At 33.1% G+C, this 12472-nt stretch overlaps 1 protein-coding gene across 15 annotated transcripts in view; it reads left to right on the top strand.

Moving 5' to 3' along the window:
* LOC148621819 (sodium/calcium exchanger 3-like) overlaps window positions 1-7049 on the top strand; it is an 88949-nt gene extending 81900 nt beyond the window's left edge. For all 15 annotated transcript variants that reach the window (XM_088576573.1, XM_088576572.1, XM_088576585.1 and 12 more), the window contains 3 exons: window positions 850-1003; window positions 2703-2878; window positions 3426-7049. In XM_088576573.1, coding sequence (XP_088432699.1) covers window positions 850-1003; window positions 2703-2878; window positions 3426-3554 — 459 coding nt within the window. In that variant the 3' untranslated portion in view covers window positions 3555-7049. The remainder of the gene's footprint in view (window positions 1-849; window positions 1004-2702; window positions 2879-3425) is intronic.
* Window positions 7050-12472: the final 5423 nt, after the last annotated feature.

Here is a 12472-nt window from a genome sequence, read left to right on the forward strand (position 1 = left end):
AAATAACCAAAGCAGCAATATGCAAATGAGAATGATACATAGACAAATCTATCAGCCATTGATGAAAATATTTGAATGAACAATATGCAAATGACCATAAAAATAAATCCATACACTAATGAGGATGATGTTGAGACTAATACAGCACTTCCAAACAATTTGACCTGAATGTCCTGATAAAGATAGTTCACTTATGCCACTTGTCAGTGTGTACATTTGACCTGGACACCAAGATAAAAATAGATTTTGCCTTGTAACCACCAAATGATATCCAAATCTTTCAAAGAAATATAATTTGATTCAAAGGTAAATTTATTTTCCATAATATAGATAAGTAAAATCATACAAAGATGTTATAAGCTCCTGTAACTGTCTATGATTATTTAGACAGTGAGTAGCCAACAGAATCTACTATCTAAATAACCATAGACAGTCATCTGGGGGCTGGCTTACAACTTATATTTACTGAGAAAATTTCAATGGATAGTATTGATCTACTTTTTGACCTGGAAAGATGATGGGGGAACACATAGGTAATTTGTACTTGCTCACTAACATTATACACCCATTCAGCGAGTGGGTGGTACTTTGCAATCACCTTGTCTGTCTGTCTGAATAACTTCACAGTTAATGTAGCTATCAGTGGTTGGATTAGTTTTATATTTGGTATGTGCCTTTATATAGGAGGGACATATGATGAAGGCAATTTTGGTTGCTGTTCAATATCAACTTAATATTTTGTTGTACTTGTACAAATGAAGTGGGGTGTACATAACACAGCAACTTTGTGTTCATTGTCAAATACTTTTTGTTGAAATGTCTATAACTTTATATTTTTCCTGTTACTAGTTGGCTGGATTACTTGGATGTGTTATTGGAATGGAAACCAGTGTTACTGGTATAACACTGATAGCTTTAGGTACCAGTCTACCAGATACCTTTGCTAGTCGTACAGCAGCTAAACAGGATGAACATGCAGATGCAGCTATAGGAAACATTACTGGTTAGTACTTCTTTATATAATTATCAGCAGTTGGTTACTTATCTTGTGCCATAAATAGGTGTATAAATGAAATGTAAATTTTAGGTGAAGGTAAGCAGGGGTATTAAAGGTTGTGGTAACAACTTGTTCAATGTTATCACTTGCATTACTTGGCTATTTTTTCAGTAGTTAACATGTTTTATCTAAACCCTGGTCTTTACCAGACTGTCAGTAAAGTTTTTACACTGTAGTAATTGTTAAATAATGTTATTTTTAACACTGTAATAATTGTTAAGTACCAGTCCACATAAAATTCACACTGGCAATGGTAAAGTGATTCATGGTGTAGAAAAACTCACCAAACGATTCTTCTTCAGTCTACATATGCTATATTTCACATAGTGATAATTGTTTCTGTATTCATATCTGCACTTTTTAGAAAATCATATGTTTATCTCCCACTAAAATCAACCAAATCAAGCAAAATCAAGAACAATAACTCTTGCAAAAGTATCAATTTTATGTACAATCTATATAATTTTTATCTCAAAAGTGCAACAACCAAATGCAAAACTAAGACTGGTTATGTGATCAGTAACTGTTTCTGAACAAGAAATAAAACTGAATTTGTTAGGTTTTTGACATGCATAAATCACCCCCTGTTTGATTTTTATGAAGTCTGCTACTTAAATTATAATAGGATAAATAATTGGAAAGCATGAACAACCAAAATATTATCATGAGTGCTGAAGAATGCCTTGATTAAACGAGAGTGCAGAACTTGTTTGGTGCACGAGTTCAATCCTCAAGCGTTCTTGGCACAAGAGATCATATTTTGGTTATTCATGATAACCAATTGATTGTCCTATTAATTATATAGATTTTTTTCATACTTTATCAATATTTTCAACATGAAATTTAAATTCTTTGATTGGCAGATTGATGTCAAAGTTGTAACATTTTGGCGGGAGAAAGTCCCAGAGTGAAATTATTGAATTTATTTCACAGTGTGAATTATGGAAAATTGTTAACACTGGGAACATTCCATGAAAAACTGCTTTCTATATAATTCATTTTCAATTTGAAGCTCTATTTGTTAAACTGTCGGGACTTACTGCTAGAGTTGTCTCTTTTTTATTTAATCTGAAGATAGTTCCCATATGCATGACGTGATAGTTCCATCGAGTCGTTTATTGGCTGAAATCATGCGTAACAAATCCTTATAGGAAAATCCTATACTGATATCCGCCATGTTGGTTTCTACGGGACGCTTTGTTTACAAACAAAGTTCGTAAGTTCCCATCCGGTGACAATCATCTGCTTCTTGGTGTTGTACGATGTTCACGTAGAATAAATTCGATATATTCGAATTAGCGCCGAAATGCATTCTGGGTTCTTTGGTTTTTGGACAAACCATTTAAACGTGAACAACATCTCCTAGCAACCCGATCACCATAAACATGGCCGACTTTTGACAATGTAAATATTGGGACCAAGAATTAAAATCTCACCGGAATTTAACGATTCAATGTTTAGGGAGAAGCCGTTTGGCTAAACGAATGAGCAAGTCATTTAAGACAATTTAAACGACGATAGGTGTCAAATAAAGTCGTAGAAAATATTTTTATTCAAATTTTAACAGTATCTTATTTATGTGACGCCGAGTATAGTTATGTTATTTTTTACACTGTAGTAATTGTTAAATAATTTTATTTTTCAGGCAGTAACAGTGTTAATGTATTTCTTGGTTTGGGTTTACCATGGGTGTTAGCTACTATGTATGGTCTAGCTACTGATAAGCCTTATAAAGTAGCCACTGGCAACCTGACTCTCAGTGTCATTATCTTCTCTATATTAGCAGTCATTTGTGTCTTCATCCTTATCCTCAGAAGAAAGGTTAGTTTCAGATTTGTAAAGCCCTTCATTGATATATATGTGTAACTATTTAAATGAGGGTTGGGTCTTTCTGACTTTTGTCCATCTAACAAAAGAACACATAAACCCTGCATTGTCAGTTTCATATATGAATTGTATCACCACCAGTATATTCAAACTTCAATGTAAAAGGGAGGTTTAGCATGCTGTAAAACCTAGATGTAACCCATCATTATGTTTGAAATGCCTTTACTAAATAAGGACCATTGTGGTACCAGCTACTCTGATAATGAAATATCTGTCAGATTTATTTTGAACTTGACTTGATTATGGATCAGTATTTGGTTATTTTGTTACCTTCATTTCCCATAAATTTAAACATGTAAATATAGAAAGTGGTTGTCCTTCCTGTAATCTGCTGAGTATTGTTGTGTCATATCCACACCCATATTTAAAATGAAAATAAGGAATCACTTACCAGCTAGTGATTTAGAAATGATTGCTTTGTTACACATAATTGTTCTGATTTCTTCTCTCTGCTTTATTGTATGTTTTATTTTATTTACAGCTTGTTGGTGGTGAACTTGGAGGAAAGAACCCTATAGTCAAGTGGTTGACCAGTTTCATGCTGTTTATGTTATGGGTGGTGTATATAATACTGGCATCATTGAGGGCCTATAATGTGATTACATGGTAGCCTGTCTAAATATACTGCTGATAAAGATGCATAATAACAAACATTTCATTGATTACTTAAATATTATAGCATTTGTTACATCGAGTTTGTGTTAGTGTATATGTCTGAAAGAAATTTAAAGACATTTATTTATTTATGTGTGACCTTAGCTTTTTACCTCAACCACAATATTTTTTTTCTTATTATTGTTAAATTTTGAGTATTTAAATCTTTACAGTGGTAAAGGGGGCTAAATTTTTTTTTTCAACTTTTGTAAGACATTGGCTTATTTTGGGATAAGTTTGAACTGTCTTGAGTTTGTAATACCCTTCTGTATAAATGAAGTGAATGTTTTGTGTTACTAATAGCTTGACAAAATCATCTCGGTTGATATTATAATTGGTTGTTGCTCATTGTTTCCTAGTCATAGATTCCACTGTAATCAAATGATCACTCCTTGTCATTGTTGTAAGGCAAAGCATATTTTTAAGGACATAATTACCGTGATAGTTTTTTTTATATGATTTTTCAGTCTCCTTGGAAATGAGTATTAAAGTTATTATGTCAAAAAAGACATTAGTCAGCACAGACCCAAGTTCCAAAGGGAGATAATTAGGCATAACACTGCAAAACAACTTAAATAGGTAATAATTTATTGACCTAAAATGTTTAACATATTTGATAAGTTATGCCTGAATGTTTACCTCTAGAAATTACTTGGATGTTACACAGGAGACTTTTGAATTAAAAGTAATATTGATTTTAGGTTTGGACTGTTATTTTGTGTGTAATTTACACTTTAGTGCTAAATCGTTGATGATGATTGTAGATAGTGTACATATTGATGTATAACCAAGTGTACAATGATGCAGTAGAATCTCTTGAGGAAGCAGTCTGTGATCAATTGTTATATTTTATTGTTTCATTTAGTTTTATTAAAGTTTTTTTGGTGTTTAATGTATATAAATTAAATAGTATTCTTTTTTGTTGATATTATTTCTTTTTAACTAATTTTACATTACATTGCCAAATATGTTGTGATAAGTATATACATTATACAAATGTACATGAAAGTTTTTTTTTTCTACACAAAACCTTTTTATAACTCTGTATGTATGTATTGAATTGCTTGTGGCTCCTGAGTTCAAATTTTGGTGTTGTGTTTTCCAAACTATTTTTTATTTTACTTAGTGAAGTGGAATTTTTTTAAAATTTTTTTAGAAAGTTCTTGATTCATAATTCAAACATGGTGTTTTACCCTACAGTTGATGAATTGTGTAAGCTGACTCTTTTAAGGTTTATTATTTTTCATCAATGGTTTCAGAAGTGTAGCCTACTATTGAGACTTTTTGGGGGAAACTTACAAGAATGTTTTCCATTTTAAAGGACTTTTTCAAAAAGGGATTGTTCAAAGGACATTTTTTATAATTGCATTTCACACATTAGCATTTTCATATGACTTTCAAATAAATCAAGAAAATTAATTTTATGAGAGATCACTTTAAAAACTCTATGTAAGTGAAATCTTAACATGAGTTTCATGAGAAGTAAGTTTACATGACTAGTGGTTGGGAAGAAATTTTGAAAAGGGGCCATTTTCAGGATTTTGGAAAGATATTCTAAATTTGAAAGGGGCCATTTGTTAACAAACAATATAAATTTCTTTTATTTGAAGGGGTCATTTTCAGTAGAAAGGGGCAAATTTCCCATTGACCCATGCCTTCCCAACCCCTGTATGACTTTCATGTTAAGTTCATGCTAATTCCTTGTAAAGATTCACATCATATCTACCTGAACATTCCACATTATTGTCTGTGTACTACATGTTCAATTACAAAATTAATGAAGACTCTAACCCACCTTGATTTAAAAGTGTAGTGCCTTTTGACTGTCACCTTTAACCTCATATGATAGGAAGTACATCAAAAAGTGAACTACACTGTAGAAATATATACATACAAGAGTTTTACCAAAGATAAGTATAGTCCCTCATCACATAGCCATTACTACTTTTGTTCTCAGGATAAAATAGAAGTTATCTAGTATCCAATATATTAGTACTAGGAAGAAACTGTATTCATTAGTCTACTCCGATTTATTTGTTGATGCTTATCAAAGAAGAAATAAAAAAATCTTTATTTTTCAAAACAAAATTATTGGTGTGTTTAATAAAAGAATCTGATGAATATCTACATCGAAATATAAATCACATTCCTTTGAATATTTCTTAAAAAGCACAAAATATATTTTCAAATTTATTGTTGATAGTTCAGACTCAACTGTGATTGATCAATTTAAATAATAATTTCTCCTTTTTAGCTCACCTAGCCGAAAGCAATGTGAGGTATTGCTATCACTTGGTGTCCGTTGTCGTTATCATTGACAATTTTTCGAAACTCTTCCCCTCTGACACTACTTGACCAATTGGAACCAAACTTGATATGAATGTGCCTTGGGATATCCTGCATTAAATTGATGAAGGGATTTTGGATCCTTAGAAAAACAAGGCCACTGTTTCTAAAAATAGAATGTAGGGGTCAGACAGTAGTTTTTTGCATATATCTCCAAAACCGTTAGGTTCAGTAAATTCTGACATAGATGAAAGTGTTTAGCATGATGAGATCTGTCTTGTCAATTTTTGGTTTTAATCTGTTAAGCCATGGTGGAGTTAATGCCCTTTTTCCATGTTTTTTTTTGTTTTTTTGCTATTTTAAATGTTATTTCTATAAAAACCTCTGACACTACCAGACCAATTAGAACCCAGCTTGGTATGAATGTTCCTTGAGGTATCTTGCTTAGAACTGACATGGAGATTTTTGATCTGTGGAAAAACATGGTTGCAGATACTAAAAATAGAACATAGGGGTCAAACAGTAGTTTTTCACATATGATGTCTCCAAAACTGTTAAGTTTAGCCAAATTCTTTCAATTACCGAAATGATCCTGATTGTAAGGCCTACAAAAGTCTCCAGGGATAAAAGTGGTCAGACAACTCCATGTAAGAGTTATTGCCCTTGAGTAGTCAAAAATGACTTTTTCTTCTTTTACAGTTTTCAGTCAATATCATGAAAACTATGATAGATAGAAAGAAGCTTTCAATTGCTGAAATGATCCTTATGATAAGTCCTACCAAATTCTTCTTGAGTCAGAATTGTTGGGCAGCATCTTGTTAAATTTATTGCCTTTGATAGGCAAAATTTAACCAGGATAGCGATTCAGGCTCCTGGGAGCCTCTTGTTTTTTTCTCCTTGATTATACATTATATTTTGGGAACAGTGAGAATTTTTATCTGTTTCTTGTTAGGATTGAAATGTTTGTTGGTTTATTCTTTTTGATGTGCTGTAGTACTCTAAACACCTAAGGAGACAAAAGTGCTAGTATGTTATAATCACATACATTATTTAGTTGTTGAAATACATTTTATTGGTTGGTTTGATTATTAAGCAATTGTTTTCTATGTTTGTAAAATTTAACGTAATAAAGGTTTGATTTTCTGTAATTAAAAATTTCATTTAAGTCTATTATTTTTAAATGAGTTAGATGAACAATCAGAGCAGTTATTAGTTTGCCTTGACATTGCCATTTTTAGCTCACCATGCCAATGATCAAGTGATCTTATGCCATCACTTATCGTCCGTCACCATTTTCGTGAACTTTTTTTCAAAAATCTTCTCCTCTGATACTACTAAACCATCAGGATGTAAACTTGGCATGACTGTTCCTTAGAGTATTGTGCTCAAAATGACTGTTGGGATTTATCATCCGTGAATACATGGCCCCTGTTTCTGAAAATAGAACATAGGGGTCTGAAGGCATTTTTTGCAAACAATTCAAAAACCGTTGCCTTTAGCCAAATTTTGGCATGTAATAGTATATAGCATCAACAGACGGACCTTTGCAAAAAATTTCAAAATGTTTTGTCAATTGATGTAGGAGTTATGTCCCCTGAAACAGCTTTTTTGGCATTTTTCGCATGTATAACTTTGAAAATCTTAAAAACCATTTTACAGAATGCAATGAAAGTAGGCATAATTGTTCATCAGGGTATCCCACACAAATGACTGTTGGGATTTTTTATCCATGAAGAAACATGGCCACTGTTTCTAAAAATAGAACATAAGGGTCAGAAGGTAATTTTTTGCAAAAGTTGTTGCCGTTAGCAAAATCTGGCAGGGTAATATTGTTCACCATCATGAGACCGATCAATACTGAAATTTTCGAAACGATTCGTGTACTGATGTAGGAGTTATGGCTTCTGAAACAATTCTTAATCTTTTTATCCACATGTACAACTTTGAAAATCTTCTCCAAAACCATTTAAGATAATTTAATGAAAATAAGCATATTGGTTCGTTAGTGTATTGTGCTCGAAATGACTTAATCCGTGAATAGATATGGCTGCCTATATTTTTAAAGAGACATAGGGGTCGGAAGACATTTTTTTTTAGTAATTCAAAAACTGTTGCCGTTAGCAAAATTCTGGTTTAGGTAATAAAAGTGCTTCTTAAAGCATTTCCTGCATTTGACATTTTAGTTAATTTTAACTTAGCCTGTCTCATTTCTCGAGTTTTTCAAATAAGCAAATGGTAAACCAGGTGAGCGATTCGCGCTCCCTTGAGCCTCTAGCTTATACAGACTTTCCTTTTTGACTAAAGATTGGAGTTAATCAGTTCATTTGTGGTGACTTTCAATACGGTCCTTTCTATTAAATGTCTTTGTCCATAAATTTAGGACTTCTGTTTGGCTTAGCTTTGATTTTGATTGCGATTTATTAAATTTTCCAGTAAAATATTAGTCTTGATAATATTTTCACTGTTGGACTGTCCTAAAACTTCAAAATGTTTTTTTTTTCATGGATGTTGTTGAGGTTACTTCCTATAGCCACCCAAACCGACAGAACGGATTCCATGAAACTTGTTTGAATACTTACAAAGATCAGGTCAACAGTCCTGACTTTATTAAAAAACGAAGGTATTAAGACCTTCAGTCCACTATTTTTCAGGTTGAAAGTCTCCAGTCAAAATCAAGATTTAAAAAAAAAATATATTTTCATTGCAGTTATTTGAAGAGAAAGTGAACACAGAGATATGCATGTGTATTTATTAGAAGATAACGCGACGCATTGAGAGCTTCTCCCTATAAGCCAATATTTACAGCGGAAAATCATGACTTTCGACTCTTATAGGCCCTTTTAATTCATTTTCCGTTTCTTATATTTTTTTTATTCTGTTTCCTCATTGAGTAATCCTCGATTCATAAGATTTGTTCATCCTATCTTTTTCAAAGTAATTGATGTGAAGTGTGCAACGAAGTGCACTGTTCTATAGTCAGATATTTATCTTAGAAAATGACGGGAAAGAAAAAAATTAAGGTCGAATTCGACCGCAAATATGATATTTCCCTCCGATTTCTTCATTTTCCGTTATCTTTGGCCTGTGGTAAATATTTTATCTACTTTCGTACGAGGTTTCCACTTCTATATTTGAACACTATTCTAGAGTTTAATAAGTAACTTTTTTTACTATCGCAGTTAATTTCTTACAGATAAGCTTTTGGAACAACCTGGTAATCTAGGTAATCGTGCTTGGTGTGTTCGCTCCTTCATGTACTTTTTACCGGTTCTCCATCATATACTTTTAACCGATATGGTGTTACTCTATCTTGACCTTCTCTGCCCATATGATGTGTCTGTCTACCTCATGAGCTTTTATTAACGGATACATTTTTTCTGTCTCAATCGTGAACTTTCTACCTATATGGTGTGCGCGTCTCTATAAATGTACTGGTTGCCTAATGGTTTTGGGCGTAACTTTTGGAGCAGGAGTTGTGGCTGATGGTAACTGGATTGGTGTGATGCCCTCAATCACGCAAATGATGACTGTCGATAGGCGGGTAACTATTAATTGGTTGACGCCTGCATACGTATCTTGGTGCTTACTGGGGATGCTTTGACTGGAAGCTTTAAATTGACCCTAATGAATGATCAAAAGCCGTTGATTGGTCGAAAGTTCTCATTGGGCGTATCATGGCGCTTTGGCGATGATTTGACTGTATATCGCGAAGAATAACTAATTCAATATGGAATACTTTTATTACGAATGCACAGTATTCAGGTGCAATACCTGATCCAATCTCGCTAACCAAAATACATGCACATTATTTATACCATATGACAAATTACAAAGCTAATCACCAATTATAACAGATTAGCACTATGGACCAATAACACCAAAGAGTCCATTGTCAATAATTAGAAAATAGCCTCAAATGTGTCAATTGGTGTCTAAATAAAGATTAAAGTGTCTACCTAATGCTATCTTAATACCTCATAGTTCCTTAACTAAATTATAAAGAGTAAAATAGAATTGAGAACTACAGTGAATAGAATCAAATAGCAATTATAGAGTCAAAAAATGTCCGAAAATTGAAATGAAATGTTTAGCATTAAAATGCCAGGTTATAATTGTTTCCCGTTCTCCCAATTCATCGTTCTATCCCAATCGACCACGTCCTATGATGTAACGGTGTTTGTTTTGAGAAGAGTGCAAATGCCCATGATTGAGGAGTGTTAAATGTTCTGATGACGAAATTCGTGTTAATCTAATGCACCTATTTTGAAGCGCACTTTTCTCTCCTGAATGCCTTATACTTCTTCACTAAGCTGTTGGAATAAGCTATCTTTAAGGCTTATATATATATATATATATATATGAAATTCGTCATATGCAGTTTATTCCTGTCCTCTCTAATATGGTCATAATTTGGATTGTAAATACTGGATTATAATTCTCTTTAGTTTCCCGAATTTGACGAGTTAATTCGATTTTAACTGTTTTTAAATCGGATTTCAGTCTCTCATCTCTTTGCTAATGCTAGATTTCGGGCTTTGACAAACGGTTATAACCGCAGGGCGTTTTTATGCACCATGTTGGCTGTGATTCTTGAAGCATCATGTTCATTTTGCTGAATTTGTCCGTGTTTAGCTATCAGTCTTGTTGCGTAATGAAGAGGTTGTTTTACACTAGCAACTAAATTTTTACAAACAAATCACTTCGAAATAAATGCATAACATACTTTGCCTTAATGTATGTTTCTGCACCTTACACTCACAGGAATTTGATGCATTGGAAAGATCTATGGTCTCCATTGTGGTCGGAAGCTGTAATTCATCACATAATGTTCTGATGGGGATCTGTACTCGCTTGGTAGTTCGAGATTCGGGATCGCCACACCTCTGCGCCAGAAATAACCGTGCTGGTTTGTATACTGGTTTTGGGCGTAACCAGGGGAGCCTAAGTGATGGCTGGTGTTAACTGGGTTGGTGTAATGCATAGATCACACCAATGATAACTGTGGATAGGCGAGTGACTGATAATTAGCCGATGCCTGCTTACGTACCATGATGCTCACTGACAATGCTTTTATATATATATATCGGAAAGAATAATCAATTTAACAATGAATACTTACATTATGGACATATTTTAGGAGCAATATCTGACCCAATCTCTAACCAAAATACATACAAACTATTTATACCATAAGACAAATTACAAAATCAATAAGCATGACAACATGAGATTATCGCAGATGATCACTATGGATTGAAACAACACTTAGAGTTCATTGTCAATAATTAGAAAATAGACTCCAAATAGAGATTAAAGTGTCTACCTACAGTAATGCTCACTTAATACCTAATGGTTCCTTAATCCTTAATTCAATGAAAATGAGTAAAACAGAATTGTGAACCACAATGAATAGAATCAAGTAATGATTACTGAGTCCAAAATGTCCGAAAAATGAAATAAAATGTTAAGTCAAAATTTATATATAACAAGCAGTAAACTTGGTTATATCTCCATCCTGATCTTCCCTACTGATATGGCGTGTCTGTCTTCATTATGAACTTCTATATAAATAAATATGTTATGGCTGTCCATCATAGACTTTTCTAACGATATGACAGTCTTTGTTTAAATGGCGTGTTCATTTTCACCACTTTTTACCGATATGGCATGTCTTTATTTTGACCTTCTCTGCCCTTATTATGTGTGTGATACCATTATTATCTTTTTTTTTACCGATATTGTATCTGTCTCCGTCATGAACTTATCTACAGATTGAATGTGTATGTTTCCATTATGGACTTTTCTACCGATATGGCGTGACTTTCCAATACCTCTCTATATAATATGTGTGTCTGTCTCCATCAAGAATTTTAAATTCTACTGATATTGTGTGTCCGCCTCCATTATGAACGTCTCCATTAAAATGGTATGTCTCCATCATGAGCTTCTCTAGCGGTACGGTGCGCCTGTTTCCAATTTTATGAACTTCTCGATTAAGATATGTTTGTTTTCATCATAAACATTTCTTTAATAATGTAATTTGTCCATCTGAACATTTCTACCGAAATGGCGTGTCTGTCTCCTATGTAAATAACTTTTTCACCAATATGGTGTCTGTCTTATTCACGGAGATACATTAATCGCATTCATTGTTTTCATATGCCATTTTATGATGCAGACAACTATCCCTAGACGAACAGTATCTAGTCTAGACAAATAAATGGTCTTACAGAGTCTGCAGACCAGTGTAGGGGCACTTCAAAACAAAATAATTAAGAGACACTGGCTTTCTAGCCAACAACCTGCACCCAAATGTAATAAATTCAACAGTAAAAGTTCGTTTCTAACATCTGTTTCTTTAACAATATCGTATTTAAGATCGAAACTAAAGTCAATAAATCAAATTTGTTATCAAGTTAAAAAAGAAATTTTTAACACTGAAAATATAATATTCACAAATTTAAACAATATTTCATTACATTCACTGTCTGATCTATGAAACGTATCACAGTTTGGGGTAAAACAATGACAAAGGCGTGTCATATTTTGTCTACAAATTAAATCCCCACAAGCAAATACAAATATTGT

Source organism: Perna viridis, chromosome 3 (assembly GCF_037379345.1).
Source record: "Perna viridis isolate PV_CMFRI_1.1 ecotype Kerala chromosome 3, ASM3737934v1, whole genome shotgun sequence".
NCBI classification, from domain to species: Eukaryota; Metazoa; Mollusca; class Bivalvia; order Mytilida; family Mytilidae; genus Perna; species Perna viridis.